This window comes from Hippocampus guttulatus, chromosome 1 (assembly GCF_054856545.1).
Source record: "Hippocampus guttulatus isolate MCC_2025c chromosome 1, RoL_Hgut_1.0, whole genome shotgun sequence".
Taxonomy (NCBI): Eukaryota; Metazoa; Chordata; class Actinopteri; order Syngnathiformes; family Syngnathidae; genus Hippocampus; species Hippocampus guttulatus.
In genome coordinates, this window is record NC_141261.1 from 23,572,998 (window position 1) to 23,590,246 (window position 17,249).

General features: G+C 43.0%; 1 protein-coding gene across 2 annotated transcripts; it reads left to right on the forward strand.

Moving 5' to 3' along the window:
• Window positions 1-524: 524 nt before the first annotated feature.
• map3k2 (mitogen-activated protein kinase kinase kinase 2) lies at window positions 525-16,124 on the forward strand. Of its 2 annotated transcripts, XM_086121146.1 has the most exons (18): window positions 525-596; window positions 707-876; window positions 3,967-4,039; window positions 5,567-5,685; window positions 6,514-6,554; window positions 6,640-6,739; window positions 8,245-8,358; window positions 8,447-8,543; window positions 8,781-8,911; window positions 8,989-9,068; window positions 9,148-9,212; window positions 9,658-9,750; window positions 9,836-10,069; window positions 10,672-10,820; window positions 10,902-11,033; window positions 11,107-11,236; window positions 13,385-13,562; window positions 14,079-16,124. In XM_086121146.1, the coding sequence occupies exons 3-18, from the start codon at window positions 3,985-3,987 to the stop codon at window positions 14,296-14,298; spliced, it is 1,938 nt and encodes a 645-aa protein (XP_085977272.1). In that variant the 5' UTR covers window positions 525-596; window positions 707-876; window positions 3,967-3,984; the 3' UTR covers window positions 14,299-16,124. The 2 variants fall into 2 exon arrangements, with proteins under 2 accessions (XP_085977272.1, XP_085977263.1); XM_086121137.1 differs by having other exon boundaries at window positions 525-876.
• The last annotated feature ends 1,125 nt before the right edge of the window (window positions 16,125-17,249 follow it).

Below are 17,249 nucleotides of genomic sequence, written 5' to 3' on the forward strand. Positions count from 1 at the left end.
TCCAACGCTACACTTTCAACATAAAATGTGTTTGAGCGTCACAGCCACCGGAAGACACACACGCCAACGATACACATTCAAAACATTTCATGCTCGGATAACAAGTACTTCGGGCATTTTTATTCACGATCCTCGTAATATGTGTGAAACTGCGGGTGATTTTCAAACACAGAACATTAATTCATTTAGACATGATATTGACCATGTATTTTGTTGAAATAGGGAGTTTTTTTCCTCAGTTTGGGAACGGACACGCTGTTTCACATTTGCAAGGTGTGAGTTGCATTTCGTGTATATGCGGTCTTGTTTTTATTATTTCTCAATCTTAGGTTGTGTTTTGGTACTTTCTTCCAAATACATGATTTGTCAAGTATACTATAATAAGAAACGCCAAATTCCTGTGTTTGGTTATAAAATAAAAGCTTTACCATCATATGAGATCGTATAAGACGTTTATTTTGTTAGTAAAGTATCGAGCGTTTTCCGGCACACACAATAAACAATCCAGCAATTGATACTGTTAAGGCCACAGCAAGCAAAAGCTATCGTAGTCACTCACCTCACCCAACACGGCGAAAAGTAGCATAAAATCGCAGGTGTGCAGTAACTTTTTTTCAGTAACGTTTTTTTCTTTTTTATTCAAATAATTCTGCAGAGAGGGGGCTCCGTCGTTGCCTGAATGCTACATTGGATGTTGGTTTTCCAGGGCAGAGTGGGCTAAAGTGACAGCCCGAGGGCCTCGTCGTCGTGTCCCGAGCAGCTCTCGAGCGAACTTGTCAGCTCGGTGCCAAACTTCAGCTCGCGGCGGCTCTCCGCGGGGCTCGGGGCGCAAGGCTCCGGCCCTGTGGATGAGTGGTTGACTTCCGTTCCATCCAGGTGAGAGACATAAAATACGAGCACAACGTTGGCGTGCTCTCGCAGCCGCGTTTCACCACATGACAGTGCAATGGGAGCGATCGTAGAATACTCTAGCTTGACGATTGGTTCACTGAAGCGTTAGCGTAGCTTGACAACTTCCCTGCCCTGACAGCTAACTGTGCACCGAAGTGTCTCCTGCGTTTGGCCGCTCAGCTTTCTTAGGACGTCGTTGCATGCCGTGGGATGACACGGCCGCCGAACTGTAGCCGCTTGGCTGTGGAATGAATTCACGAGCGAAAGTTGACGTGAAGTGTTAGCTAGCCGGGGCTCATCAAGCCGAGCTACTCGATAGCATGCAGGCGCTAATTCTCTGCAAAGCAGGCCAGAATCACGGCCCCAATGTTTGTTGTCAGTAGTAACAAGTCATGTGCTGTAGTGTTCCAAACCTTTATTGAGGAAAGGCGCATATTATACATGTCATGGCACACCACCAAACAAACACATGTAATGAACCCTGAAAGTAAATTATGGACCGTGTTTCGAACATTTAATGGATACATATTTCATTGCCTGTCACTGCTCGTCGCTGCAGTAAATGGCTGATAATTTACAAATAAGTAATTTACCGATTAATTATTGTACAGCAAGTGAAATTGGATACATTCCCATAGCACACATGATGTTATCTCATGCTTTTTGATCATCACTACTGTACTGTTTCTCACCTGAGAGGCACATAATCGGGCTCTTTAATACAGTTGAGGCAAAGTGCAAAATGAGCAGTGTTCGGCATCCGTCCATCCATTATCTAATCTGCTTATCCTCACAAGGGTCGGAGGCATGCTGGAGCCTATCCCACCTGTCTTCGGGCAGTAGGTGAGGGACACCCTGAACTGGTTGCCAGCCAATTGCAGTGCATGCATAAATGAGCAACCATCGGCGCTCACAATCACACTTGGGGACAATTAGAGTGTTCCATCAATCTGCCATGCATATTTTTGGAATGTGGGAGGAAACCGGAGTACCCAGAGAAAACCCACGCAGGCACGGTGAGAACATGCAAACTCCATAGAGGAAGCCAGGGAGCCAGAATCGAACCCTGCACCTCTGCACTGTGAGGCCGATGTGCAAACCAGTCGACCACCGTGCTGAGTGTTGGGCATGTTACTTTAATTAAGTAATTACAAATTACTTTCCCCAAAAGTAATGGAGTGAGTACTCAGTTACTGCCTTGTAAAAGTGATTAGTTACTCAGCAATGTAATTCTATTTTCTCTCATGTTCTACTTGGAGTATAAAATATGTTTGTAATCGCTGAATGAATAATAAAAAATGATATACATTACAACATTTGGCATTGATTTGAACTCAACAGATTGGAACTTGCCACAGGCATAGAAATAAAAACGTATAAAAATTAAATCTTGAAAATAAGATGTCTTCACACACTGTCTTCAAGTGCCAAACTAAGACACCCAAACGTAAAATGAAATAAAGGAAATATGGCCATTAGGCAGTGCTCTCTATGTTTGGATATTATTGCACAGTAAACAGCTTTGTCCAAATCTTAATTGTTCACGAAGAAGAAACATGTTAAATTTGATTAATTTACTGCTAAGCATGTCCACTGCAAGTTTGTGATGGTGAGGGTGTGAACAGCTATCTCTGTTTACCATTGTAAACAGGTATAGGTTTCTTGGAAAAAAAAAAAAGGAGCTGAGCGAAAGGGCGAAGCTCTCAATTTACCGGTCGATCTACGTCCCAACCCTCATCTATGGTCACGGGCTATGGGTCGTGACCGAAAGAACGAGATACAAGCGGCCGAAATGAGCTTTCTCCGCAGGGTGTCCGGGCTCTCCCTTAGAGATAAGGTGAGAAGCTCGGTCATCCGGGAGGGGCTCAGAGAGCTGCTTCTCCTCCGCATCGAGAGGAGCCAGATGAGGTGGCTCGGGCATTTAATTAGGATGCCTCCTGGACGCCTCCCTGGTGAGGTGTTTTGGGCATATCCCACTGGCAGGAGACCCCGGGGACGACCCAGGACACGCTGGAGAGACTATGTCACCCAGCTGGCCTGGGAACGCCTTGGGATCCGCCAGGAAGAGGTGGCTGGGGAGAGGCACCGCTTATGCTGCCCCCGCATAAGCGGTGGAAAATGGATGGATGGATGGATGGGGGAAAAAAAATTGTATTACTGTAGTACAAACTTGCCTCACTAGCGCTGGCACATAAGCACTTCCATGCTATTCAAACTCGACATTCTCTCCTTTAGCTCTCTAACTAGGGAGTAATTCTTTTCACCGCGACGCTCATTCATGGTTCCACAAACAACACACAAAACATTGGCAACACACGCAGGACCAAGTTCAAATAAAAAGGAGGGTTTTGCTTAATTTAGTTTAGATAATGCATTTTTCTTTGCCGCTACTGGACTTGTAGCTCATGCACTGGCTACATTTGCTGGCTAACAGACAATCAGAGTGATTTTCACCGACACCACTTTGCATACTGAGATTGGTGCCTTACAAAGGTCGGCCATGTTCTTCCCTGAGATGACAGAAGTTCCATTTCATTGTACTACCTGTCACTATAAAATATTCCTGGCACAGATAATAATACATTTCATTTAATAGCAGTTTGACAATTACTCAAAGCCCTTACAGTGCAATGCATTAAAAGGAAGAAATAAAGTTATAGTCATGAATTAAAATCACACAAAAGCGGTGTCAGGGTGGGTATTGACAAATAAAGATTAAGTAGGGCAGTCGCTGATCTTGAGGCAGGGGAAGAAAGTTGCCTTTATTTGTCAAAATGAAGAAATAAATGATCAGATTGAGCACATGATGATCTTTCATGGCACACTCTTCATCTGTCAGGCAAGTGAATCCGTGGTTTGAAGTCTCCTTTGTTGACGGATGCTCACAGATTTTGTATCAGCTGATCGGGTAAATCACATTTGTTTTTTCTGACAACCCGCACAGCGTGGAGGTTTTGAGAGCAAATTCGTTTTTGTTGGACAGCGACAATGTGCAGGTTAACGTGTCACTGCATGAAGAAGAAATGCCAGTGTGCTCAGTTGTGCTCATATTCTTGTCCTGACTTGTCTTTACAGGAGGAAGGAATCCCTTTGATGGGAGAATCCTCTTTCCTGGCCTCTTGGGTCAAACGTTGTGCCAATATGATGGGTATGTAGAAGTGTAGTTTACATGACAACTTGACAACATCTTATGCAGCAATTACTATACTTCAACAGTGCCATTAAATCAGATGAGAAGTTAAAGTGTAATTGAACCTCTAACATGGTATGTGGTGTTATAATTAAGAATGGTTCAAACACAATTCAATAGTACAGTGGTACCTCCACTTATGAAATTAATTGGTTCTGGAAGAAATTTCTTAACTAGAGAATTTTGTAAGTAGAGATGCGTTTTCCATGTAAATGCCCTAATCCGTTCAAGCCCCCCCCCCCCAATTCAGACATAAATGTTTCCTAAAGAATAAAAATTGCATCAAAATATGTAACAAATACATGTTACAATTAGATTATTGCACAATAAATAAAAGTTGTGCATAATGTAAAAAACAAAGAATAGAGTACAGAATAAAAATGATCATCTAACTTTTAACTGTGTCCTCATCGTCCCCCCCCCCTCTTTAGTTCATGCTCCCTCTCAGAAGTGGTTTTTGCCTGGCGTTTTGTAAAGAACTGATTCAATGACGTTTGCTTTTGTCGGCCTTTAACTTTCCGTTGAAAATGTCCAAGGCAAACATCAGCAGAGTGAGCGATCGCCTGACTGGTGAACACTTTTTTCTGGGTGATTCACATTTACGTAAAACTATCAGAATACCTCATGGGTGAATGACGAGGACGGTGCATAGACACAAATTTATCTATCTACACACATTGACCCATATGGTAGAGAAGTCCCTCTTAGCCAATGGGATGCCAGGATGATGCTCGGTAATATCCAATGGCAGAGCAGCTACAAGTATGTTGCGTTCAAGAAACTCGGCGCTACGAGTAGCAGCCCATACTGTATTTTTACCTTTCGTATCTTGAAATTTGTTTCGTAACAAGAGGCAATATTTTCCTCTTGAGGCGTTTCATAACTTGAAAATTTCGTATGAAGAGACCTTCGTAAATAGAGGTACCACTGTAATTAAAATTACAACAATTTTATCTACCAATCACCGACTCATATTAGCCATAAGCGGGAAGTCTAATGTGTCATTGATAGACAACGATACAGTGATAACTTCTGCAGTGTTTCCCAACTTTTTTGGCTTGTGTACCCCCAAATCTTTTTGTCATACCATGAGTACACCCTCCCTCAAATGTCTAGCTGATTCTCTAAAAGTAGAATGCAACATAACTGATTAGAATGAAAAGCATTTTTTGTTTCCTTAATTTGCACATCCAATTCTTAGACATTGTCTTTTGTTTAATACAAATGAAAACATAAAAACAAATATGTTGCCTTGAAAATAAATGTTTAAAAAATAAGTAATACGAATAACAAAAATGTGAATCAAGATAAAGAATAAACAACAGGTACAACATTTAAATTCCAAATTGTACAACTGAAGGGGCTTCCGCTGTACTGGAAGTTGGACTTGGAAGCACATACACACCATATGCCATTATTTGTGGTCAAGGTTTTGTTTTTATGCTGTATTTGTAACAACACTTGTGCGGCAAATATAATGAGCAGATGAGCAGGAGGCGCTGCAGTCAATCATGCAGGACCTGGCAGAACTGCATCGCTCCAGCCGTCCTGCCGGATTCCTGTCAGACCTGGGCAAACCCAAAGCCTCCTCGCCCAAGAACCTGGTAAGAAGCCCTGTGCTCAGTCTCAGCTCTGTGATTTATTTGCAGCCATTTCCGACAACAGTGATTCCCAACCAGTGAACCCTGAGACATTATAAACTGAGCCGCGCAAATTAACACATTTCATTCCATTGGGCGAATTATTTATTCATCTTTGTTCATCCATCTATGCCAGCAATTTAGAGTACAGTGATGGGCTGAATATGAAATGGTCTTCCACTAGATGGCAGATGGTACCATGAACCTGTTGATTGCCAGTCATAGATAGAGATGTCACGTAACGGCAATATTGCGATATCGCTATGTTAGAATTGCTTCAATATCGTCATCTTCAAAGCAGCACATTTGTTCAAAGGGCCATATCCTTTGAGTTCCTCATCAAATCCGCCCCCCCCCCACACACATCAAAGTTATTTTAGTAAATGAAAATAAACCAACTAAAAAGCTAAAATTGAACAAAGAAAACAATTTAGTTAATGAAATGAAATAAAAATAAGAATGCTTTCAAAATAGTTAACCAACTATAACTAAAATTCTGAAACTGAAATAACCCTCGCGCGCACACACACACACAAACAAGAGAAAACCTTGGTCTAATTATTGCTCACATGGACAAAACTGTGTTCGAACTGGACATAACGCAGCAGTTATCACTCCCATAAATCACTCATACCTGCAAATATTTGTCCAGTTCTCGGTCAAAAAACATGGGTATTCGCCCGCTTGAGACGATCACAGCATTGCGAACTACATAGACTGTGATACATTGCACTGCTGAGTATTTCAATTCTCTGCCATTTGTCTTTCTCTCAATGTTTGTGTTTGGGACAGAACGACGTCAGAGTGAAGTTCGAGTTTAAAGGAGAGAAGAGGTGAAGCACAAGGCTGGCTTTGTAACACATGTTCCTCTTTGAACGTGCACCCGTTGATCTTGACCTCTCCTTTTGTTCCGTGTAGGATTTTGCAATTCTCTCGCCCCATCAAGTTGGACGACTTGAGGGAAAAAGCAAAGGTGGCTTTCGGTCAGACCATGGACCTTCACTACAGCAACAACGAGGTAGAGCCACTGCTATTACTCACTGTGACGTTATGTCATTTGAAAAGATCCCTGACAGTCATGGCATGCCTGCTCAATCTGATCTATTAAATAGATCATTTTGAGCAGAATAGATTCTATTTGGTTGTTACTAACATAAGATCATTCATTCATTTTCCGATCTGCTTATCCTCACAAGGGTCGCGGGGGTGCTGGAGCCTATCCCAGCTGTCTTCGGGCAGTAGGCGGGGGATGCCCTGAACTGGTTGCCAGCTAATCGCAGGGCACTATAAAATCAAGTTTTCCAAAATAATTTCCAGTTCAGTATAATTGGTAGAAACTTTATTTGCATGTATGGCGCCATGGTTGTAGCACATCCTAGGGAAAGTTTTGGAGGCTTACCTCGCCTTTTTTTTCCCCTTCTCCTTTGATTGAAAATGACATCCAAAAGCCTTGCGGTTTTCCGATGATGACAGTAGCTCGCATGTGTTTTGCTTTGCTCGGTAGAGAGCAGCAACCGTTGTGTGGCATAACCCAGAATGCATTGCGACACTGGTGATAAGAAGTTAAGAAAACCTTTATTAGTCTCGCAATGGAGAAATTCCCAATTCACAGCAGCAAAGTTATGAAAGGAAGAAGTAGAACAACAAAATAGAGGAGCTGCTGGAAAGGCAGCCACTCTCGCGGCGCCATTTTGAAGTCAAAATAACAAAAATAACACAACACAACACATAGGACACAGACAGTCGTGCAATCTTCACCAATTTTCTGCATACACGTTGTTCAGTTATTGTTCAGCAGTTATAGATGAAAGAGGATAGGATCAAAGTGTCCTTTCACCAGTGGATCAGAGACGTCATGCTGAAAATGTGCACAAGAAGATAAGAAAACCTTTATGCATTTGTGCATGTCAGTGACATCACGCTTCTTTTAGCCACTAGTACATATGAAATGATAAATATAGTTAGGAAATATTGTCAAACATGATATATATCTCTGGAAAAAATTAAGAGACTGCTGCAAAAATCTTTGATTTTGCTCCATATATGTATTTGTGTTCTTTTTAGCCTCTTCATTTTTGCCAGAGCTATATATAAAGTTCGTTTCACACTGCACTTAGCACAGCAAAGAGCAGCCATTGACCAACCCATTCATTGTGTGCGGGCTACTGTGGCGCAAAGGCTCAGCACCTGCCGTGGAGGCTAGCGGTGTAAGGGTTGGTAAATGTCCAATTCAGGCGGTGACACCCGGCAGGATCTTATCTGGAACCCAGGTTTGTTTTTTCTTAATTGCAAAAGGTCATGTGACAGAACATGATCGGTCATTCCATCTGATTCCAATTTGAACTCACCGCAAACCTAGTTGGCGACAAAGTGCATGCGGAACCATGCACTCGACGCGACCGTTGTGTCACCTTGCCCGGTGTGCGGCAGGCCTAAAATGAACAATTGAATGAGGGAGCATGTCTGTGTTTTACTGAGCAGCGCATGGCTCTCCTCGCTCATTCCGCTCCTTGTCTCACGCAGCTGGTGATTCCACTTAGTGTTCAAGATGACCTGGACAAGGCTGTGGAGCTGCTAGATCGAAGCATTCACATGAAGAGTCTCAAGATTCTCTTGGTGCTGCAGATCTCCTCGCAGGTCACTTGGGTCAAGTCTATCGCCGACCTTACCGCCAAGGCGCTCTTATTTTTCAGTATTTTCTTTTCTCCCTGCTTTCTTTTTCCAGAACTCCTCTTGCAATGTGGGCCTTCTGCCTTCCTGCGAGGAGTTGGACAACACAGGACTGAGTGTCACAGACAAGAAGAGCATGCTGGCATCGTCAGGTGAAGGACTGAAAATCTGAAAATGGCTGTGTTTGGAATCATTTATTGGTTCGCTACTCTCGGATGAAAAATAAAAAATGTTCATCCGAGAGTAGTTCCTATTATCAATTGGAATTGTGAGATGGCAACAGATTCTAACCCTTTATCAATAGTGTAACAAAGTTTTAGCTTTGATAAATCCTTGATTTTTAGCATGCTAATTTGATTTTGAGTAACTGTTGTGTCCTCCGGACTCAGGGTCTCATTCGACGGACCGTAGCTCTCCTCCACCCGGATACATTCCTGACGCACTCCAGCAAGTGGCCAGGAATGGTTCCTTCACAAGCATTAACAGTGAAGGAGAGTTCATTCCAGAGAGCATGGACCAGGTGCGCCTCCTGTCTGCAAAACGTGCACTTCTCTACACACAGATAGTATGAGTGGTGCTTCTTTTTTTTCTCTTCAGATGCTCGACCCCCTGAGCATGAGCAGTCCCGAGAACTCTGCATCTGGAAGTTGTCCTTCTTTAGACAGCCCGTTGGACAGGTAGAGACATTTTGGTTTCATCAGACTACGGCGAGTGGCAACGGTACCAACTTGAAAGTGACGCTTGTCTGTTAAACAGTGAATATCCAAAGTCAAGGATGCCAAGAGCACAGAGTTACCCTGACAACCATCAGGACTTTCCAGGTGCGTGTGCGCGTGCGTGTGCGCATGCGTGCGCACACATAGGACAGTAAGACAGTAAAGTAAATGTAACTAAAGCATTCAGTAATATGAAACGCAGTTTATACAATGTTTCATGAAAAATTCTCTAAAACATAAAAGAGATGGGGTTTATTTTTTTTGTTTAGCAGTCATCAAAGTATCCGCGCCCTTCGATATTCAAAGATCGATCAAGTCAAAATTCGGCAGGCCTTAGCTCCTAAACCCATGCTCCAATTGACCTAACAATTGAGATTGAGTGTTGTGCCATCACTATCAACAAGTACAGCAAGTTTCATGAAACTCTAAATCTGCTTGGTTCAGCCCACTGGCTGATTTGGCATGGACTGTCCCCATAATGCATTCACCCAACCTTGTGATGGACCTTCTGTCATGAACAGTGCTCCTCATGGTGTCCCTTTCTCTCCAGAGTACGACATCCCAGTCTTTGACAAGTCAGGAAAAGGTGGCACATACCCTCGGCGCTACGGCGTTCCCTTTGGCCTGCAAGATTACAGCGATGGTTGGTGTTCCTGTTTGGTTTCCTCTGCAACACTAGGTGGGCAAAGCACGACACGCGCACATTCCGCTTCTCGTTTGCGCACCAGGGAGGAAGACCTTCCCTCGGGCTCGGCGAACACAGGCACACGGTTTGCGCTCACCTGTCAGCTTCAGTCCTACCGAGCAATCTCCCAGCACCAGCAGCGGCAGCAGCGTATTCACTCCCGACCTGGAAGATGGTGCTGGGCCTGCCAGGCGGCCGCGAAGGGGAAGTGACATTGAGGCCAACCAGTCGAGCACGCCAAGCCTGTCGGTCATGGACATCAGCCCACCCAGCCGCTGTGAGTTGTTGCTCTCACATCGCAAATGTTCAGCTTCCTATTTGCCACCTTGATCACACGCAGGGGTGGGTAAAGTAGCCAATTATTGTTCTCGAGTAAGGGTATTCTGCACAACCGACAAGTCAGCAGTCTTCCCCATGATTCTGAACCAGACTAAGCCTGACTGAGACCATTTAAAGGGTGAGGAAAACCTCGGAGCATGTTTTATGTTAATTAGCTGAGAAGATCGGGACACAGCAAGCCGACAATGTTGAACTTTGTCATGATATTCTAATTTTGTGAACTACCGGTATCAGCCTAGATATCAACCTCATTTTGCAGTATCCGCCTGATAAAAGTGAAGTCATGTTTTCCCTAATATTGGTCCGTTAAATATCATGCATACCTATTAATTGTGACTACTATCAGTGACTAGTCACCGACCAAAATCATTGTTTGTGGCAGCCTTACAAAACACACACCTAGTCTGTCCTTAACAGAAATACTGCAGCAAAATGAAAAGCATGTCGGTTGAAAGCAACTCTGAGAAGTACAGTTTGTCAAAAAGCGTACATAAGTGAGTGTGAGTAATTGTAGTGCGTTACTACCCACCTTGTGTTTAGCTCCACGTGCGCCCACCAACTGGCGACTGGGGAAGCTCCTTGGGCAAGGCGCCTTTGGACGGGTTTTCCTTTGCTACGACGCGGACACCGGACGGGAACTGGCCGTCAAACAAGTCCAGTTTGATCCAGAGAGTCCAGAGACAAGCAAGGTCCGAATTGTTGTTCCATCATCGTTTTCGTCTTTTATCCGGAGCAGGAATGCCTTCAATGTTCTTTTCTCTTGAGTGTAGGAGGTGAGTGCGTTGGAGTGTGAAATCCAGCTGTTGAAAAACCTCTGCCACGAGCGCATTGTCCAGTACTACGGTTGTCTGCGCGACTCCATGGAGCGAACTCTCTCCATCTTTATGGAGTACATGCCTGGAGTGAGTGCTCAGTTTCAGTCAGTGTGCGATCGGTTGTGAATGCTTTCCTAATGCTGATGTCCCGTGTCGTCAGGGTTCCATAAAGGACCAAGTAAAGTCCTACGGTGCATTGACGGAAAACGTGACGCGTCGCTACACCAGGCAGATCCTTGAGGGGGTTTCCTACTTGCACAGCAACATGATTGTTCACAGGGATATTAAAGGTATGTCTAAATGGATCGACAGATCAATAGATATTCTCAAAATATTACGACACTCGCATGTTGGTGATAAAATGCCGCAAAAGTGACTTTTGAAACATTGTAGGATCACTCATTAAAAAATGTAAACCAGAAATGCATACGTTTTTGTTAGATGGATACACTTGCATTAATAATGTAGAAACAGTCAACACAGTGAAAATTAATGCAAAGAGCAACATTGAATAGGGGGTTTCAAATAAATATATAAAATAGGCTTCAAAATAACTAAATTTTTTTTTTTTAGCTCATTGAATACCACCCTTTTGCACTAGAGCAACCCCCTCAATCCCTCACATTTACTGAATTTTGACTGATTTGCAAGGCCCACAGAATTTTCTGTTCTACGGCTATATAAACATGCGACCTGTCAGAAAAAAGATGATACACTCTTCTTTCAGCAGAAAAAAAAGTTTGTTTCTATCTTTCTCCGTTCATTGGCAATCAGCATGAGAAACTTTTTATGGAAAAGGCCGATTTTCCTCAGAAATCCAGAGAAAATTAGCTTTTTGTAAAAGCATGCATTTCAAGCATCATGTTCATCAAGTTTGACACTATTTTTTGCTTTTGTGACAGCTCAAATACCTCAATAACTTGCTAGTTGCTAATATTCCAATCCACTATCCACATCCACCACTCCTCCACTATCACGCCCCCCTCTACTACTGCGGCATGATCCTGGTGGAGTTTTGCACCACTGCCACCTGCTGGCCATTTCTTTACTATTTAACATTGCAGTCAAGCCTGCTCCTTCAGTGAGAAGTTGCATCAGAGTCTCTTGCACCCTCCCCCATGAAAAAACGTAATTGACACCTTTAGACTTCATGGGGAGGCGCGGGGACTATGCGTTAATTGACGCTTTTAGACGCCAAAGGGTTTGAATGAGTTAAAAAAAACAACACAGGTTTTTAAGATGTTGTGGTGTTGGATAATATGCAGGTAGATTTAGAAAAAAAAGAGAATTTGACCAATTTTTCTGTTTGACAGTAACGATGTGTAATACGTGCATGTAATCAGTATTTTTGAGAGTTAGGTTAAAAATGAATTCCGATACAGTTACAGGGGTGACACATTTTTGTTGCGAGTTACGTCTTCCCTCGTAGGGCCGTTACGACCGTGAAACCACAAAGATACTTAATCCTCATCGCAATATTACAGAACAAATTCATGGTTTGCTAGCTTTGAAATCAGTCAACTATGATAGTTTGTTCTATTATTGTTTGAGTGTAAACAGGGTGACAAAATAATTGCAAAATCTCAACCTTATTCATTACACATGACAATTTAACATTTCGGGACAGATTTTAGCAAGGATGATGCAAGTTGACACACATGATTTGTTTTCACCGGCCGCATAAAATGACGTGACGGGCTGGATCTGGCCCCCAGGCTTTGGGTTTTACACTATGCTTTAAAAAATTTAGACCGTCATGTAATCAAAATATTAATGATTAATGATTTATTACTTTTAATTCCTTTTGCATTTCTCCAATACCAAATATGTTTTTAAAAACAATTACATATATATATACCGCATACACTGTATATTGCACAGTTAAAAACTTATACTTTATACTTATTCTGTTAACTTTTTTTCTGTTTTTAATAAATGCGTTTTTTTATGTTTTGAATTTGTAAAAAAAAAATCATATTTTTATTTTTCACTAATGAAGGGTTCAGTGAATGTGCAGATGAACTGGTTGGATTTGGTACCTCTAAACCACTGATCTAGTTTGTCATCAATTAGCCACTTAACTCTGGGAAAGTTTGTTTGGCCAACTACCGTTGTTTGAGAATGGACAAGGACTCGAATATGGCCTCTCTTTCTCTCCGTATTAAAAATGAAATGTACAAAATCCACATTTTGAATAAATCTACCCTATTGTTTTTTTCCCTGTTACTGGACTAGATTAGAGTGATATTTTTGTATTCATTTAATTTTTTTTGTATCCTGAATTTGTAATGCTGGTATTTTGTACAGTTTTTGAACAAGAGGTAATTATCTCATACACAGCGTTATGTAAGGTTTTTTTTTTTTCGTTTGTTTTCTTTTGCTTATTGATTATTATGGAGAAGAGCGATGGAAGAAAGTTTAAAAGTTGTTGTCTTCAGGTGCCAACATCCTCCGAGATTCGGTCGGAAACGTGAAGCTGGGTGACTTTGGGGCCAGTCGGAGGCTGCAGACCATTTGTCTATCAGGAACGGGAATCAAGTCAGTGACCGGCACACCCTACTGGATGAGCCCAGAAGTCATCAGTGGTGAGGGCTACGGCAGGAAGGCTGACATCTGGTAGGACCACATGTGGCGTGTTCCTGTGTTAATATCACAGGTCGGGGGGCACAGGCTCCAGTCGGCAATTTCAGGACATATTCGTCCAAAACTTTGCAAAGACTGCACTTGGACTTGCTATTCATGTGACACCTTCTGATTTTGAAGTTTACGCTATAAAGGTGTTCGTTTTAAGCAAAATCGGCAAATGCAAAATGAACGACGTGAAATCGGGACTTCGAAATGTGAACGTTATAGGGGTCAAAACGGAAACAGAGTGCGTTGAAAAGAGGTTCGACTGTACTGTACAGTATATTTAAAATAGTGTTTGTGAAAAATGATTTTATTGCTTTGGTTTTCACCAAAAGTGTTTTAATTTTGACACTAATTAACATTTTCATCGAACATAAAGTACCGATCATATGGTATCTTCACAGTAACGTTACCTATTGATAATTTACTCAACCCTACCGTACAATCCCTCTCGGATTGACTCGTGCTTATGACTGTTCCGTGTCTGTGTCATTCTCCTCTCAGGAGTGTTGGTTGCACTGTTGTTGAGATGTTGACCCAGCGACCTCCCTGGGCAGAGTTTGAGGCCATGGCGGCCATCTTTAAGATTGCCACTCAGCCCACCAATCCCATCTTACCTGCCCACGTGTCGGACCACTGCAGAGAGTTCCTCAAACGTATCTTTGTAGAGACCAAGCAGCGTCCGTGCGCAGACGAATTGCTGAGGCACATCTTCGTACATTAACGTTCTGTCCTCCTGCTAATTGGACTGCGCTGGGCTCCCTTGCTGTAACCATATCGGACCAGGAAGAAGGTTGGGTGCTTCCGGACCTTTGTATAAAACTGCAGAAGACACAAGTTTTCTGGTTTTGCACCTTAATTTCTCAAGTGGGGAGAAGTCAAGTCCTCCTTTGTGAAGATATGAACTCCTGGGAAACACCCCGTTATTTTATTTTTTGGGGGTAACGTTTTCTCTTCCAACTTATCCTCTTGTGCTGCGGGATGGTGTCTACGTTGCAAACCCGACCCCAGAATGTAGTCTCCTGCCTTTGATGACCAGGCCTTGCTGCTGCTAAAAAAAACAAAAACACACACAACAAAAACATGCGGACAACTCAGCCGCCTTCATCTCGCCCTCTTTGTCACTCGGCATCTCACTTTGTGCCTTTTTTGTTTCTCAACATTGCCTGTATGAGTTTGTGAGTTGTCCTTCTCATGTTTGCTCCTGGATGAAACCACATCCTGCAGCTGAGCTTTGCTGCTGGCTTATTGCTCTTTGCCACATCTCATTGCTGCAAACGCATCCACATCAGGCGCTGTACTTTGAGGGGAAAACCCCCCAAATTAAGACCTTGAATGAAACACTCAATTCGTCTGCAATTTTGAAACATGCCCTGTTCCCAGTGAGGCAGCAGTGAGCCATGCAAGCTCCGTGACCAGCATTCACACTCCTGATTGTGCCTCTTGACCTGGTTGACGATGCCTTTTTATGTTTCTTGCCAGCAAACGGGCACCACTGCAGAGCCATGTCTGCTTCAAAAGCTCTTCCAATTCACCATAGATGTTCATTGATCTTATCAGATGTGTCATCTGTGCCCTGCTCTTAATTTAATTGCGATTTGAAGCTTGATGCTGCTGCAATTGTGGCGCCAGTGGTGGTCCTAGCTTGAAGAGTGCCCTGTGCCAGGTCCTGTTTTGGTTCTCACACATGGCAGAAACCACCTGTGACGGTCACATCGGTGACTCTTCTTGGAGGCCAAGATTGCCCTTAACCAATCAGATTTCAGCTTTTCAACAGTGGCCACTAGGTGTTACTAAAAGACATTTCCCGCTATTCCTCTGAAAGCGCTTAACTGCACGCTATGCTACATGCTCTGCTACCTGGCACCATCACACACACACACACACACACACACACACACACACATGTATGTATGTATATATATATATATATATACTGTATGTATGTATGTGTACTGTGTATATCTATACATATATATAATATACACATCCAATTCCCTATCATGTTTTGCATGTTTGTTTTGTTTCTTACACAAGTGTGCGTGCGTGCGTTTGCAATGATTAAGTGTCAGAAGGCCTCGTTCACCAGGGTTGATTCACGTTTTACTTCCAGTATTTGGTCCACAAGGTTGTGAGCGCCTGTGTTTTAACTACTGTCTTTGCTCAGTTGGGGCCTGCCAACTTGCCTGTAGCCAGCGTTCTCAGCATGAGGGGAGGGCATTGACAATGGAAATCTTGTACAAATGTAAAAAGTGAAATGTACCTTTTTTTTTTCTCCAAAGTCTGTTTGTGTATGTCTTGTAAAAGAAGCCATGTTTATAATTGTAATTGGTTTGTGACCAATACGCCTGTTTATATCAGATCTGTATATCGGTGGTATGTATAATTTTTTAATATATATATTTTTGTTTCACATAGGAGATTTTACGCATGGTTGGTCCAGACCGATGCAGCAGTGCCGTTAAATGTTTTTGGCCAAATTCTGCAGTAATGCGACAGCTCGGTGTTGATTCGTATGACGGTGAAGAATAATAAAAGTTATTTATTTCACCTGTTGGTGCACTTTGTGGTGGTTGGTGTGTCCAAATGTGCATGCTCAACAGTATCAATTGACATCGAGGAGGGGTTGAACCAATCCATCGACTGTCACTGCACATTAGCAATTATAGTTTTAAGTCCATCACAAATCAAATTTGCCCTCTCTTCTGTTTTTCAGATTCTTATGACATAGTTAGCCTTGAGGCGGCACGGTGGTTGTCTGGTTAGCACATCAACCGCGCATTGTAGAGGTGCACGGTTCGATTCCGGCCCAGCCTCCCTGTGTGGAGTTTGCATGTTCTCCCTGGGCCTGCGTGGATTTTCTCCCGGTACTCCGGTTTTCTCCCACATTCCAAAAACACGGATGCCAGGTGAATGGATCGTTCTAAATTGTCCTGAGGTGTGAGTGTGAGAGCGGATGGTTGTTCGTCTATGTGTGCTCTGCGATGGGCTGGCAAACGGTTCAGGGTGTAGTTGAGATAGGCTCCAGCATGCCAGTGACCCTCATGAGAATAAGCAGATTAGAAAATGGATGAATGTTTGTCTTCTTGGTCAGCAGTAACAGCTGGCTTCTACTCCCAAGAGAAAGCTAACATTTGTCCACATTTATAACCCTGTTACTGTGATTTCACGGTCAGGTATTGTAAATACCGAACGAATCGTATGCCGGTCATGAAAATTGTACAATTGATCTAAGATGAGCTAATCAAGTTTGAGATAGTTTATTACCTATTATTGATGAATATGTAGCAGTAAATCAGAAAAGTGGAGGTTTATTTTTCAAGCATATGTGTGCCTACCTGCCTTTCTGCGTGCGTGTGTGCCTGCGCCCATGCCGTGGCAGGACAAGAGGTGAGGGTCATGGACAGAGGAGCACCCAATCAGTGACGTGAGGAGCACCCAATCATTGTTCAAAATCATTTTCTTCCCATCACCATTGTACAAATTTCTTTCATGGCTTCTGGCATAGCTCCACATGTCGTGCATACCCCCTTTTTGCAGCCCTGTCACTGTAAGGAGGCCACATGTAGGGCACCAAACTATTTACCAAGTGGGCGTCTTCGAGCAAGGTCCATGTGACATGATCACATGACATCGGTGCACTTTTCAATCTGAAACGCTCCCACATTTTGGTCA